The sequence below is a fragment of the Varroa destructor genome, unplaced genomic scaffold (assembly GCF_002443255.2).
Source record: "Varroa destructor unplaced genomic scaffold, Vdes_3.0 BEIS01000002.1, whole genome shotgun sequence".
Taxonomy (NCBI): domain Eukaryota; kingdom Metazoa; phylum Arthropoda; class Arachnida; order Mesostigmata; family Varroidae; genus Varroa; species Varroa destructor.
In genome coordinates this window covers 26,101,096-26,117,287 of record NW_019211455.1, presented here as the reverse complement: position 1 = coordinate 26,117,287, position 16,192 = coordinate 26,101,096, and the positions used below count along the sequence as shown (strand labels likewise).

The window sequence follows — 16,192 nt, the reverse complement described above, 5'->3', positions numbered from 1 at the left end:
TATGCATGTTTTTGTTTCACTATTGCGTACAAATAACTTGCTTGCATTGCCACTTAGAATTGCACCGAGCTTGTTGCTTCTTTTCCGTATTGCCCTTTGCATAGCATACTGCAATGTGTTGAGTTGCTCAAACCTGCATACCTCTAACATACTGCCTAATATATATTGTCCTGTCGCATTGAAACGGCTCAAAAATGTCCACAGGTAAAGCTAGCATTCCGGAGTCGGCTGTTTCTGACCAGGTTTACCAGTCGCTGTTGCAGACGTTAGCTAACGAAAAGCGTGGGGTATCACACGGTGGTGTAGCTGCCACGGGCGCACTTAATCAGGGCATGTTTAGTCCAGAGCGACGTGAGGAGATATTGAGAACGTTCATCGAGAACGCTCCCAAGCTCTCCCAAGGCGCTGGCGGGCAGCAGGCCGCGCACCCTGCTGGACTGGCCGCACTTCCACTTGGCCGCAAGCGACAAGCGGACACCGAGGTGCTGGATTTTAGTGTTGCTGCGAAGATGGTGCCGCACGTACCACACGGGGCGCACGCGCCTCACTCAAACGGCCAGCTAACGCGGTTCGACGACGATAAACTACATGCTAGTAAACCACGAGTAAGTTGAGCCTGAACTGTCGATAAGGGGCAGAGGATGGTATGATACTGGGCATAGGTCCAACAGAAACCGCTACAGAGACAAGTGGTAAATCTTTTCAAGCTTTTATATATCCCTATAGGCCTTAACTATTTTGGATTACGTGACAGTCTGATCCAGGATATGGATTTGTGGTGGACAAGTTACGGTGAGGTGCTCCCAGGGTTATCATCCGTAGTAATCCGTCGGCCCGAACTAAGCGCCGTTCCCGTAATGAAAGATTCGAAATATTTTAGTTGTAAGAGTTTTTTGCTTGCATGCTTGTAAATGTGAGTAACTTAATGAGGAAATTAATAGTAAGTTTTGTTCTTATGTTATTGGCTCAGGTACGTACGACGTTCGACCCGGAGACGGAGGTGCCACAGCTGCACGCGTGGTTCCAGAGGGACCAACACCCCACACGTGTCCAGATTCAGGACTACGTTGAGCAGTTAAACGCAGCGCGACGGGCGCTCAATCGCGACAAGCTGCTCAATGTGAATAATGTGGTGTATTGGTTCAAGAACGCGCGGGCGGCTTACAAGCGCCGCCGGCTTCAGATCGTCGCGCCGGGTCAGTTAACGGCAGGGTCACTTTCGGTGTCCCTGTCGGCTTCCAGTCCAGACAAGGGCGCTCCATGCTCTCCCGGATCAACGAGAGACCAAGATATTGAAAGCGACCGCGAGGCAAGCGTATCACCCCCGCCCAAACTTACGACCGCTAACCAGACGCTTCCATTGAACGCATCTGGCGTCGACGCTGTTAGCGGTGCTCCGGGATTACTCGACAAATGGAAAGAGTACGAGTATCAACGAAGACTAGCCGAAGCGCAACAGCGGTTGGGTTGGCACCATCTAGCGGCAGTGATGCAAGCCACTCAGGCGCAACAGCATCAACAGGCCGCGTCGTTAGACCTTAGTGTAAAACCGGCTGGTGTCAAGTTGCAAAGCTGTTCGAGCGAGGCCGACAACGATAGCGCCGACTCATCGAAAGAAGGCCTCGCCAAAGATGGTGCCGAAAGCGATGCCAGTGATGATGACGAGCCTGAACGCGAAGAGACCGATCCCGATGGCGAGCACGACAACGAGATAGCCTGGGAAAACCGCATTGCCAATGCGCAACAGCAGGCGTCGAATTTAGCACTATATGGCGCTGGCGTTTATGGCGGGGTGGCGCTACCTGGTGTGCCATTCCAAGGTCTACAACCGACTGGGTTAGCGCCTAATGGCCATTTTGCTGGCGGCCCGCTGGAGGCAGGCCGCAAACGAAATCGAACGTTTATCGACCCCGTGTCCGAAGTGCCTAAATTGGAGAAGTGGTTTAATGAGGTGACGACTCATCCGCACCATGCGCAAATTGAGGAATTCACAGCGGAGCTGAACGCCATGGAGTACCGACAGAAGTTTCCTAAGCTCGAGCCCCGCAACGTGCAGTTCTGGTTCAAGAACCGCCGAGCGAAGTACAAGCGGATCGAGAAGTCGGCCACCTCGTCGGGACTTCCTCCCTCAGTCGAAACAACCGTTTCATCCTGAATAATATTCTCAGCAACAGCAGGAAATAATTAAGAAAACAAGATGGTGAAAAGAACGATAATGCATCCAGACCTAGAAAATCTACGACAGATGTACTGCACCTCACATTATTATTACTATTTGGAATTACGATTACCGCTGCAAGCGAGAACCGATGGAGAACTAACCAATCGACTCTTGTTGTTGCTGCTGCCTCAGGAAGGACGAGTTGCATATCGCAGTTGGCGACACAACAGGCAGATGTCGCAGCTGTTCCGCGGTGCAGGGATAGAGAAAGGGGCCGAAGATGGAAATTAAGGACTCGTACTAGCTCAGCGATCCAGTATCAGCTTTACCTACAGCTTCATTCGGAGTTGCCGAGTGTCACTCGACAAAACCAACCAACGAAAGGACCACGGCAACCAAGAAGTGCATTTAATTCTATGATACAATACACTGCACGACGAACTACTAATGATAAGTTGAAAAACGAATTATTCTTGTCGATGGAGAGGCAATACGGTGGACATTGACGTCAAACGTCCGCCTCGCATCGTTTGCTTTTCGTCAAGCCAAATAAAAACAAAGCTGTCTCCTTCCGAAACAAACAGAGAAAGAACAACAATAGTGAACATTAAAATTAAAACACATCGTATAATACACATGAAATGTTTGTTTATGGCCATCGATGGTGGCGACGTATACGGCAACGACGACGGCATTAATAGGTGCCGTCTGTGTTAGAGCTCCGCCAAACTCGAAAGTAAGGAGTAGCTAGCCACCAAAAGAGCTAGCAAAACGACAGGACGAACCTCTAACGAGCGTTACTAACAGAAACAGCAGGTCAAAAAACGAGGGGAACAAGACAAAAGCTGAAACAATGGCGGAAACACTCACACATACATCCACACAGATAATACAAAAAGGTTCAATCAAATAGATAGAATAACAAACAGTAAAAGTAGTAAATCGTATTGAACAAAGACAAGTTTTAGTACTCTAGTCATTCACGAATCCATAACGATCAAGAGCACCCTGATGTGCATGCGCGCCGCCACGTAATTCTGTTGGAGTGGGTTCGTCTGCTCAACGTCGGCGCTCGTACTGTCTTACCGCCTCCGACGAAAATCAATATGGCGATCGACGAGTTAAATACGGCGCAACTACATTCCGCTACACCAGTTTCAGAGAATATCGCCGAAAACGTTTTGTTTCTTTTTTGCTCAGCTTCGCTGACCTTTTGTCACTCGGCAATCAACAGGGAGTAGCAGCCGAATACGATATGGGAAGCAAATATGTCAGACTCTAGGAAAAAGAATTGGGGCAGGGACAAAATGTTGGGCAGGGGAGAGGGCAGGAAGATTATGGCAGCAGAAGGCGGTCGGGGGCAAATTTCAAACATTCCGCTTGAACGTTTTTGGGCAGCGCGGGTACCCGCAAATTGCGCGTTTTGCATGTCGAACAAAAGTACACGGAAGGGCTCGGATGGTCGAGCGTTGCTTGCTTGGCCCTGTACACTGGGGGTAAAAGGGTTGCATAGGGAGAGAGAGAGAGAGAGAGAGAGAGAGAGAGAGAGAGAGAGAGAGAGAGAGGACACAAAAGCAAAATTGATTTCCCCGCCAGTGAGGTACTCGACGGCAAATGAGGAGGAACATGAAGTATTGGCTAGTTCCACTGATGCAGTAGAACTGTACTCGTCCTGCCACGGCAATGCCATCCGTTTTGAGTTTTCTCTATTTTTACATAGACGATGATAGAATGAATTAATTAAAGCTATATATAATTATTTTAATTGTTCTATAAACAAGCGTTAACGATTATTTGTATATGTTAATATTATTCGTGTTTCTGTCTTGGTTATTATCGTAATTCTGCAATCCACTTGCACGGACTCTGCATTTACGCTATTGTACCACACTCTATCATATACGCGCCGATTTACGTTGATTGTTGTTGACTGCCAGCGCCGGCGAACGCTGGCACAACCCTGTTACGTGTATCATCGTATGCTTCTCGCTGCGTGGTAACATACACACACCGTACTACAAGCTTTGAGCAACTTGACGTACGGAAGAGAAGGCCCACAACACTGACAAGTATACACACATACACACACACACACACACACATATAGATATAAACAAATAATAGAGAGAATTATGCGTAACGACATGCATATGAGTGAGGACAGAGGGGAGATATTTGGGCTTTCGATATCGTCTTCTGAAGCAAACTATACCGTCTCTTCGACTCGCTGCCACTTAACGAGGACTCCTTCGAACGAGATGCGACAAAATACTCTGCGAAGGCCGAGCGCCATTGGCATAAATCGATACGCGCACATCAATTAGTTGATAAGATGATAAATGGTGCATTCTACAACTACAATGTGGTGATCGTTCTAAAACATCAAACGCATTTCAACATGCATCTATTCACAGAAAGAGGTACCTATACCCTACAGAGATAGTGACTATACGATAGTAATATTGATAACATGATGCTAACTAATGGTGACAATGCTTTCTATTTGATGTAGCCAAAACGCCGTTTAGGAAGCAGCGTGCTTGATCATGATCAGCAGAGCTTTTGCTTCCATTTAAGGTCCACAGCTTTAAGTTGTCATGCGCGCAGTACTATCAGACAAGCAGAGAGGACTGGATCGTGAACTGCAGAGGTAGGAAAGTAGAGGCCGACAAACAATGAATGTGTCGACGATCCGAGAGGGAACGGCACACTTCTCGGCCATGCCTCAGCTACGAGATGCGAGATTGTGCCGACCATCACAGGCAGCGGCAGCATAAACATTCACAAAAACAACAGCATACTCAAAGTGTTGATCTCACCCGGGCGGGCCGAGGCCTTGTTGGAGATGTCCATGGGTTTGATGAGTATAAGCTAGGAGCTTGGAGTCAGGCGTCGTTCATGAGTGACACTGATAGTACGTTCGAGAGGTACGAGCAGGTTTGAAAAAATTAGCTACTAACAAATCGAAAATCATAACGTTTCCAGATGAGAGCATAGCAGGCCGGACGTGAACTCACAGCCGGGCACACTGCTGCGGGCAGCTTGGTTTTGGCAGTACGCTGATCTACCTAAAAATTACATCTTCTGAACATATTGGTCTACGTGATCGTCGACTCCATTCGAACAGGCCATCTTGCGCTTTAAGCCGAATGAGACAGTGATGTATGACAAAGAACAGTAGTGCTCCATTCAGAATAGCAATGATAGTGAACGAAAGGTAAAGCGGTCTGCTTCTGTGTATCGGGTACTGTGAGCATGCCGATGTATGTAAGTAGGTCTAGGCAACATAGTAGCGTAGGGTAAACACGTATGAAATAAGCTGATCATTAGCGATCTAAAAAGCGCATACGAAATATAACTAAGCGTAGAACGACCACGAGATACCCGAAGACATTTTATAGCAGTTAGAATTGTCGTGATTGATACACACATGAATACATGCAGAACTCAGCACATGCACAGGGGGCGACAAGCGACACGAAAGCTCACATTCCGAGGCAAATACCGTACCACGCAGGTGAAGTAGTCAGACAAAGAACCAGCTACATGTCAACCTGGGCGGTACCTCCGGGTTGACCTTCGGGCAGGACAGCCCTCATAGCAGACGCTACTTTAGCAAATACGATTGGCGGGAGCGGTCAAGTAACGGAGTCTTCTCTAGGTTGCGGGCGATCAAGGCGATAAGCGAGGATTGTGGGCAAAGGAAGCAGAAGTCGGTGGTACCAGAGTTCACCCACGAGTTACTTCGACGGGCATGTATATATCGCAAAACGATGACGAAAACAAAAACAGTACACCAAATGAGAGCAAGTCTCGGAGATATTATATAGATAGCATAGATAATGGTAACACTATTATTAGAAGGAGTAATATTAGCAAACTCAAAGGACGAACCGTATAACGAGTAACAGAATATTACCAATGGTAAGAGTAATGCTATTCGATATATATATATATATATATATTATATGAGGTAAACATATATATATATATAATGGCAGAATAAAAAGGAAATGATGTAGCCGGACATAAGGTCAGTATGATAATACATAACAATGATAAAAATAAAAGGAAAACAACCACACGATTTATATAGAACATTATTATTTTTCCGACTATCCAACTTCGGCACCTATAAAAAAGCACACGGAGGGTGGCAGCAAAGCAATACTTTACAACACCAACATCCATATTACTAAAAATACTACAGTGAGCATCGTGGGAGTAGTTAAGGACAGGAGCGTTACCGAAGGCACCCGAATTGAAAGCGGAGATGGAGGTTTTGATAAAGATTCAGGCAAAATGTAATCATTCAGACAACGTTTCCAAGGAACTTTGGCCTTGATTGACATACTGACAATTGTTTCTATGGAAGAAAATGGATGTAGCGTACAGAACAGGCTGACTGGTGACTTTCTACAATCACTCGAAAAAATCAATCGATTTATAATAACGAAGCAAATACTACACAATATGTATTTTTTATTAGCGAAAACCAATGTAAACGATCAACAGCTATATTGCATCTATTGAATACCCTATAAACAACGATGAGCATCACCTTACAGCAAGCCCCATTCCCCCAATCCCCCAGTCAGTAACCCAGGTTTCTCATTACTGTTATTCCTTAACGCAATCAACGGCATCACAATCACCAACATAATTTTATTGTTAAGTAACAACTCAATCAACCTGCAAATGAATCAATCCACGGGTCAATCAATGTACTTCGCATGGACCTATGAGCACATAGCACACTCGACATACGAACACCGTATGGGCAAAATCGCTCAGGAGAAACAGTATCCGATTCATTGCCTTCAAACATTCTCGATAACAATTTTTATTCCGTTACCTATGTTTTTAACAGTTCAGTAATAATAATAACAACAACATCACGAGGAAAATTACGAAAGTAACTTCATGGCGGCGGAACTTTCAGTATTATACAAGTTCTGTTAATTTTTAACAACATCAAAAATGAATAACGGATAGAAGGACGGAATGAGTAGAGCCCAAGTCGAATCGCGCCGCGCCTTGGGCAGCGAATCTAGGAAGAGCAGTTGTCGAGACAGACGGATAACGTTGGTTATAAATTTTTCAAAACAAATAAAGTATGTTATTTAATTTATATTCCTTGTTTCGTTTTTGCTTTGCTTTATTTATCTTTTCGATGCGCAAAGAAAATTAGTCCAGATGATCATAGCAGTACTGGTTGTGATTCTGTAACGTCATCGATCGATCGATTGATTGATTTTTTTCGAACTTTCTGTTCCGGAAAACAAACCAACTTGACGCTGACTTCCAACAAAACTAGCTAGCTTAAGTGAAGACACACACACACACACACACACACACACACACACACACACAAATAAGGATCGTAAGATCGAAGCAGGGGGAACGGTGATCGACTAATGACAGGAACAGCTACAGCGCTACGAATGAAAGTAATATCAGTAAATAATAAAATGGAAGTGTCTTATATTCCTGCCCAGGCGGATACATCTGCAACGAGCATTGACACGATGAAACCCAAATCAAGCAGACGATGATCGAGTTTTGAACAAGTAAATATACACACGTAGAAGAGTGCATATATATATATATATATATATATATATATACTTAAATTATTCGTCATAGCAATAAATCTTCGTCAAATACAGTAAACCTATTATTATGAGCGAAAATATCTAACAGTAACAAAGGCTATTATGTGTGTGCATCGAAATAGGAGAACGCGAAAGATACGGAATCCCTTATGATACGCGGCGTTGACACGAATGGCTAGGGATACGAAAGTGAAATGAACGAAGTTGTAAAGGTATGATCATCGATGGCTACCCTAATCAGTATGGGATTGGATGCAAATGTTTAGATAAGATGATGCCGATCTGACGACCAATGAAACACTAGCGAATGATTAAGGTGGCTACCGCTAGCGGCCAAACGGAGCCTAGTTGCTATAGGTGTGAGCCTTCAAGCGTCGTCGCGCTGCCGAAGCAGAAACCTGAACAAAAACAGGGGGAGATAGATGTTCTACGGAACGGACGAATTAGAAATTAGTGAACAAGTCGAAAACGACTGACAGAGAGAACACAGGGAGAGGTTGCCGTAGATCGAAGAGGCAAAAAATCGATCTTGATCAAGGGCTGACGCGTCCTTACCCCGACCCGCTTTACCATGCCGCAGTATCCTGTTTTGTCTTTCCTCTGTATTCCCGGCCCCGCTATACGACTTGTAGATACTGAGTGTACGATTGTCACTATCGTATACATATATATATCGTTGAAGTTCAGGAAATAGCAAGGAGGTACACCATATGTATAGCAATACAAGCTAATTCAGTGATTTTGAAACTTCAAGACACCGCTTAAATTTCTGCATGACGAAATATTTATATTGCAACAAAGATTAGCGAAACTTCGCAAAACGATCGTTTCCAATTTAGAAGCCAGCAAACGTTTCGCCATTGAACCAACGTACGATTGATTAACTACAACGACACTCTACCAGAATGCTGTTTCATTTTCGAAACGTAATCAAACTTCGTAGAACAAAACTTCGTAGAAGACGTCTTCCTTGCAGAAGGAGAAATATTTAGACACAATGATATAGCTATACGTTTCTTTTTCTCCCCCGTGCGCCTTTTTGGTGTTTCCCGAAACGCAGACGTCACCTTGGCCACGTTGGTCGTAAAAAGCAATACGAACAATAAGACCATCTTGCTATAACATTATGGTACACCTATGAATTACTATATTGATTAAAATAACAATGATAATCATAAGGATCGTGTCGTAGTGACTATAATTAAAATTTACATATTAAGCCTATTATCATGGTCACACGAACGGCGACAGACGACATAACAGTCTGAACCTGTATAGAAACTGCATCCTGCGGAATAATTTCATATACGACGACGTAATCGCTGCTGAATTCGGTGGTATTAGTCTGCTCAGGGGGTCGTTAGACGGTCAAATGGAAATTGAAACGACGCCAACTTACAGGGGGACGGATGAAAAAAATATTGATGCTTAAATAAATAATACATCGCCGTACGCGGTGATCAGGATGAATTCGGTATTTCGAAACGAAACTGCTAACCCCCGTCGTTATGAGCCGCGTCTAAGTATCTGAATAATATTTTTGCTTATACTGATCGGGATAGCCCTCACGAACGAATCGCTTTACCTAGCCATTGGCCTTAACCACGGCCCTAGTTCCCACTTGGAACAGCTTGTCAGGAACTCTCAATGCTAAATTTCCGTGCTACGTTTTATTAGTGGCCGTAGACAACAATATGGCTTCATGTTTTAGACACTGATCTTTCGTCTTTTTGTTTCGAGTTTGATTTTGGAGAGAACTACCTTTCTTCTGGCACCGATAGTAGCGAATGAACGCGTGCCCACTACGACAAACAGCCTTTCAAAATATGTCCGAATTTATCCCGACCGCCCTGTACGCTAGCACCGGGGGCGGACCGATCCGAAAAACTGTGGCCAGCAGCTCTCTGTATTCAAGCAAACTTCAAGAGAGGCAATACGTTGTTTTCAAATGCGTTCATGGCATAACGGCATTTTGTAGTAATGGCGGTGCAGTACTCCATCAGAAAGAGGGGAACAGAGCCTCAACGCTAGACTGCTACCGAAAGTAGCTTCGCGGAAAAAATACTCAAATATTTAATAGTATATTAATTGATAATAACGAAATAATCAATTAAGCGCGGGGAATTCACATATCTCTGAGCTGCCTAGGCATACATTCATTTTCGAATCTGATCAATAACGATTCAGGCCAAGTCGTAGGATGGGAACGACTTGAAGGCAACATATGTAGGAAAAACGGGTTCGTGCGTGCGTGACTATGAGACGAGCAGAAGGGCCGACATAAAGCATTTTTTTGTATCTAGTGGTGTTTTCAACGGATGAGACAGTAACAATGATGAGAACAACGCTATTATTATTATTATTAAGAATAATATAATTATTATAATTACATATTATATCAATGTGCGAAACTACGGATGGATGTAATGCTGACACAGTAAAAAGACTCAGCAAATACCACCAAGATGTGACGATGATAATGATGATGATGATGACGATGACGATGACGATGATGATGATGATGATGATGATGATGACGATGATGATAATAACGACAGTAATGATCAGAGTGGATAACTCGATGATGATGTCGGAGACAATAATATTAATAATAGTAATAAGAAGAAGAAGAAGAAGATGAAGATGAAGAAGAAGGAGAAGGAGAAGGAGGAGGAGGAGGAGGAGGAGGAGGAGGAGAAGAAGAAATAAACGTCGCCATGCTAATGGTATATTGTTGAAAAAAAAATCTGAAAATGTGCATTTACTTTAGTATGGGTTGAATTTCTTTAATTTGTTGGTATCTCGTGAAACTACCTTTAGGCATCAATATGTCAGTAGGTGAGTGCATCGTTAGCTTAAAACAATAACGAGCTCTTGTCGTAGCTTTCTACCAGTAGCCATCAGGTTTAATTTAATTCCTAGTAATGAAAAATTCGATTTAGGTGTTCTCATTCTTGAAGATTGTCGAATTAGTCAGAATTCCGTCCGAATTTCCGTCCAGCAGTGTGGTGCGGAAACGAGGTCGGCATCGTAAGAGGATGGCCTCAGATTTGGGGTGAAAAAAAACGCAAGGGAAGCTTTTTCCTAGGAAATTTAGACGGAAAAGCGCATCTAGTGGCGGAAATCGAAATTATTTTCAAAGCTATTCCGATCTGCTGGTTTTTTCCTCATCTCTAGACAACAATTTACATTACGACTATCTATCCTGTTTTCAGCCTAATTAAGAACGTTTTGCTTAGTTGAAAAACCCTTAACTAAAGCTATGGTTCCGACCGCCGGCGCTGTCAAGTTGACATCGCAGACAACTGGATGTTTCCTGTAGAAAACATTTTTCAGGGCTACAAATTGCCGAACTGAGATCGAACTTCGGTCATTTTTTACGTAGGACCCTCGAAGCAATCTTACCACGGGTTTCAAATTTTCCAATACCCCACACTTCGTAAACCCGTCTTAAGCTTGAGACAGAAATGAAGGTCCAACGAAGTAGACCACTATCGGCCGTATAGGATTCTCGGCGTGCGTATCGTGCGGTGCGATTATTTAGCTCTAGGCGATAGAAAATATCAGTGTTAGGTGCTTACTATATTTCGATTATAGTGCTTTTATCGATGCGTTTATGCGGAAGTGCTAAATTTCACCCGCGTCCTTTGACAAAACACAAGCCCGAATCATATATCGGTTGGAATGGTAACCAACAAAAATTCAGGTAATGAAAATAAACATAGCCAACGTTGTGTTTGTGTACCGACAGTATAGCGCAAACCTCATATCAATAAATAGATCAGAGATAAGACGGCGAAATCAAATGCAGTGTGGCGCTGGAATTTCGCTAATGCCGCAGCAATGGTTGCAAAGACGAAATGATGTACTGGGCTGCCTGGGTCGGGCTCTGTCTGCCCGTATTCGTATTTGCCCGGCTTGACGTACATATATTTCTGCTGGGGCGGCAATTGCAGAATCGGCAGAATTAAACAGGTATGACCGACAGAGAATTTTTAGAGCAGAATATTCGACAAGACAACGCGGCCTCTTTCGTGTATTACCGAAGTTTCGAAACAGTTATCTTTAGCATCGTTAGAATGTTATGTTATAAGACACATGTAGCTTTTATGGTAAACGATATCACAATATATCATTTGGCGATACGTTGACGCTGAAAGATGTTGTGAACAAGCAAAAACACGCTTCAATCGATTAATTGCAGGGTAACAGTAGACACATTTGGGTACTGATGGAGGTCAAGGAGCGTAGAATAAGCTTGCTAACGAAACATTTTGGCTGTTCATAGAACAGAAGGTTTTCCATCGAAATACGTTGTATCCATGACGCCCACACGTATCGGATTCATGCAGTAAGATACTCTGACTAGGCTATAGAAATACGGGTGCGCACACCACACAGACCGAGCAAACCGGATCATTAAAAATTGGAATACCGGTCCGGGTGGTTCGACCAAGTTTACTTAACATTCCCTTAGAAATCCCGCAAATTTTCTACGGCTCAACATAACTTCAGCCGGACAGTGTCTGAGATAACAAAAAATGGGACGAAATCCCACAGGGTCACCTTTGAAGACTTGTGCACAACTTCCTTTCCCTTGTTTGCTTTTCGCCTTAGTATCGAAAACAGGTCAGATTAGGATAAGTTTAGATTATTCAACTGTTCCAGTTACAATAAAGAGTGAAGCTTAATTTCAACATGATAACACCGCCTTTCTGTAATTAACAGCCAGATTGTGTCTAGTCGCCTAATCATACAGTATTGTAAACAGCGCACACATATAATCTATATTGATGAGTATGTTTAGATATTTATTGTCGTCTGCTAATGGTGTTTTTCGATTATAAAAAAAAAAAAACAACATCGGTCGCGTCGCTTTACACTTCTTAACGCTCATCGACACGAAGCTATCTATTATACGAATCTCGTTACGATAGTAATGTACGTGGCTTTACGATGTAGTGGCCTAGCGGTGGAACGTATGATTGATTAGTAAATTGCTAGGAATAAATACACGTGCTTTAACTCCGCCGTGTAATGGATGGTGTTTTGGTTGGCCTGTTTTACTGGTCAGTGCCCTCGTTTGAATACGTGTGTATCTACTTTTGTTACTGAAGAACGGGCCCCTTTCCTATACTATAGTTAAAGCTGAACAGGCTCCGCCAATGCAGCTGACTTTCCCATGTTATTTAATGGAAGTGAATTGATACCTTCGTCCTCTTCATGCTATTCCATGCTTAGAAATCTACAATGATAATTACTGGTAGATAGGATAAAAATATCTTTTTTCTAAACGCAATGTCAAGTTGTTTCTATGATCCCGAATAGGCCTTGGTATTGATCATTGGCCTTAAGCAATGAGCTCACATTTGACGAGTCATATATATGATCTACATTACATTAAATGAGTAAATTATTGATACAGGTCCCGCTGGTGTCTCTGACAATGTACGGTACGCACTAGGCTGGCAATGGAAGGACATGTTAAAAAATATAGTGCTATTTGTACTTTAGCAAATCGAATAGGATCATATAGGAAATCTAAAATCTAAACAGAGTACTTTATTCGACACCACACCTTTAACCCTGCAACAATATGTCCTTTCGAGGCCTGCCATAGCCGACGCATAACTGTCCCACTGGACATATTTTGTTTACCAGTCTTTGGGGAATCTATTAGTCAGCGTAACAATAGGCGCTATCTTTGGATTCAATAGTGGGGGTAGAATAAATGTTGTCGAACGGCCTTTGGGACGGATTCCGTAGGCGGGAGCGGGCTGCTTGTGGAATTTAACTGTTACGTGCGGAGGCGCACCTTCCTTGTTATAGTGCTCCTCATAGATTGGTTTTACTGCGTAAACTTCCTTGTGAGCCGATTTTGTAAATTGGCCTATCGGGGCAGTGGTGACATGTTCGTTTGCGGCAGGAGTCTGCGGAGGGACGGCATGGGCAACCGGTGCCACCCTGTATCCACCCATGCTGTTCAGAGTCCACCTAGAGTAATCAAGACCTCCCCCGTAATAGCCATGATTTACTGTTTCGGTGGCTGATAAGGGAGCAACACAAAATGCGGTGAAGGCCACCAGATACCTCATTGCTTCTGGAATTCAATCCAAAAGAGTCAAACTCTTAGATAACAGATAATATTATATATTTAGCAATCGAGCTTATCATTTCTGATCCTTCGAACGACCTCAGAACGTTCAAAGATGTTAGCAGAAGCAAAACGAAGATTGCCTGCGGTAGGTAACAATAGACTTCATCGAGCAGCGAAAATACTTATAACGCTACTAATTTAAATTAAACCAATGAATTTGAGACATCGTCCTATAGTAATGATGCCTAAGGCTAAGCGGCGATATTAATCATTGTCTATAGTTATTTTCGCAGTCTGCTTTCTACAACGATCTCTTTTTCAGTAAAGTCGGTGTAGGACACTGTCACTACATTAGTCACATTGCGTGAACTACAGCATTGTTTACATCAAGCCAGCTTGTTCTTTCAACACCATGTTGTTGAAGTTTTTGGCTGGCTCCTGTACTTTTTTCGTAAACTACGCTATAAAAGGTTCAACGAAGTGCTCACTTGCTGGTACATAAACCACAAACGAAACGACCGGAAACCCTGTCTGTCTAGCTCGCGATTCCTGATGGCGGGTTCATAAAACAATTCATGTACCAATGATACAACAGTCATTACAAAAATTAACTTCAAAATACATTTTTACAAATTACACTAGAATTATAAAATTTAGCAAGTCTAAGGTAGATAAGGATCGATTGTTCAGTAAACAGATAAAAGTATGATTTGTGTTACTGCGTATTGGGACCTTTCAGTGGGATTAGTAACCATTGCATCCGCGAATTTCTATGTAGACAGATAGAAAATCCCTTCTATCGTATATTTTCAGCATTTTATCTCTTACTTTTAGACGAAAAAGAAGAAATCCCAGAACCTGAATACGTATTTCAACTAGCGACTCCGTCCAATAAGTGCTAATGCTATTTTGATAGACATCATTTCCATGGCTATGGCTCTCATTATCGACCCCACTAGTTAACAATCATGAAGTGTCAGTTCACTTTCATTGAAGATAGATATATGCGTTTATAATGTTCGATCATGTGTGACACGAGGTTCTTCGTTGGTCACCACGGTAGCATGTTCAGTATTGCTGGCGTGCGTCAGAAACGCGTCGTCCTTTAGCAAGCTGTTTATAATTGACGCTAGGGAAAAAGTAATACTTTTACTACATCTTGTTTAGGTCGGCTCACAGCGACGCTTGACGGAGGACAATTTCAGGTCATTGATTATGGTACGATTCATGTGTAAGTGGTAAAAGATCTTTGCCAATATTAGAATGTTGGCCAGAAACTGATCGTCAGCGTTAAATCGCCGGCAATATCAATTAAAAACGATCTACCTTTTGCCCGGGCTGATGCCAACAGGGAAGGTCAGTTGCTTCTATATAGAACTGCTACTATGGCACGCTTGACGAAAGACCAGATAAAATAGAAAGATCTGTGCCGTAATATATTACGGAACGGATATGGTAATCCAATTCATGCAAATGACGCTCGTAAAGTAGCACTCGAGGATTCAAGGGAGCTTTTTTTTTTCTGAAATTACGGCAAAAAGCATGTGGACCGAAATAAAACCGTAACATCCGCACACACATGTATACGTATATATATAGAGTATTTTTTTAATATATCTATCTCAATGTTGTCCGCGCAGCGTGTCACAAGGTACCTGTCCTTTTTTTCAAGACAGAGAAGTATGCGCTCAGAGCACCACACGAATTTGCCCTTTCGTTGTTGCACACATACACATATATACATATATATATATAACACATTTTACAAAATTCTACCATGAAATCATCAGATGCATGTACAAAAACAAGTGACTCGGTATTTCTTGTCTTATCATCAAGGGGCACATCGATGGAACAGATTATGTACTGCGTGCACTTAAAAATGAAAATAATTTGTTGTACGTGCTAAACCTGAGAAACCAGTCGATTTGCCGTAACGCACCTTTGTTGTCGGAAACGCCGAAGGAAATGGTACGGGCAACAGGTGTAATAGGCCACCGGTCAGCCTCGCTTCTGCTGGCATCGGGTTTTCGTTAATGCCTAGGAAAGGCCGTGGAAAGAGCGACAGCTACCCTCGCGTGCGTACAAGGCCCAGCGAAGACGAAACTGGCACAATTGGCCTCCACCTATGCCGGTAGCCGGTTAACGGCAAAAAAAAAATCATATGATAGTGCAAAAAATCGGATTTGCCAATTGGATACTGTTGAGCAAAATCGTGGTAGATTCAGAAAGCTTGAAGCCAGCATGGCGCTCAAACAGTTAGACAGACATTTGTGATATGGCTTAAAGTAGCTCGGAGCGACGACATTTGAACAACTT

At 43.1% G+C, this 16,192-nt stretch overlaps 1 protein-coding gene and 1 long non-coding RNA gene across 5 annotated transcripts in view; one reads left to right on the top strand and one right to left on the bottom strand.

The window, feature by feature from the left end:
* The window catches only part of dve (SATB1_N and homeodomain domain-containing protein dve), a 135,498-nt gene extending 128,206 nt beyond the window's left edge, over positions 1 to 7,292 (top strand). For all 4 annotated transcript variants that reach the window (XM_086981576.1, XM_022794804.2, XM_022794803.2 and 1 more), the window contains 2 exons: positions 205 to 605; positions 971 to 7,292. In XM_086981576.1, coding sequence (XP_086837702.1) covers positions 205 to 605; positions 971 to 2,155 — 1,586 coding nt within the window. In that variant the 3' untranslated portion in view covers positions 2,156 to 7,292. The remainder of the gene's footprint in view (positions 1 to 204; positions 606 to 970) is intronic.
* Positions 7,293 to 10,297: 3,005 nt separating this feature from the next.
* On the bottom strand, positions 10,298 to 15,918 carry LOC147757594 (uncharacterized). Its single transcript, XR_015322242.1, has 2 exons — positions 15,816 to 15,918; positions 10,298 to 13,876 (listed from the first exon to the last, which is right to left on the bottom strand). It is a non-coding gene; the product is annotated as an uncharacterized LOC147757594 (long non-coding RNA).
* Positions 15,919 to 16,192: the final 274 nt, after the last annotated feature.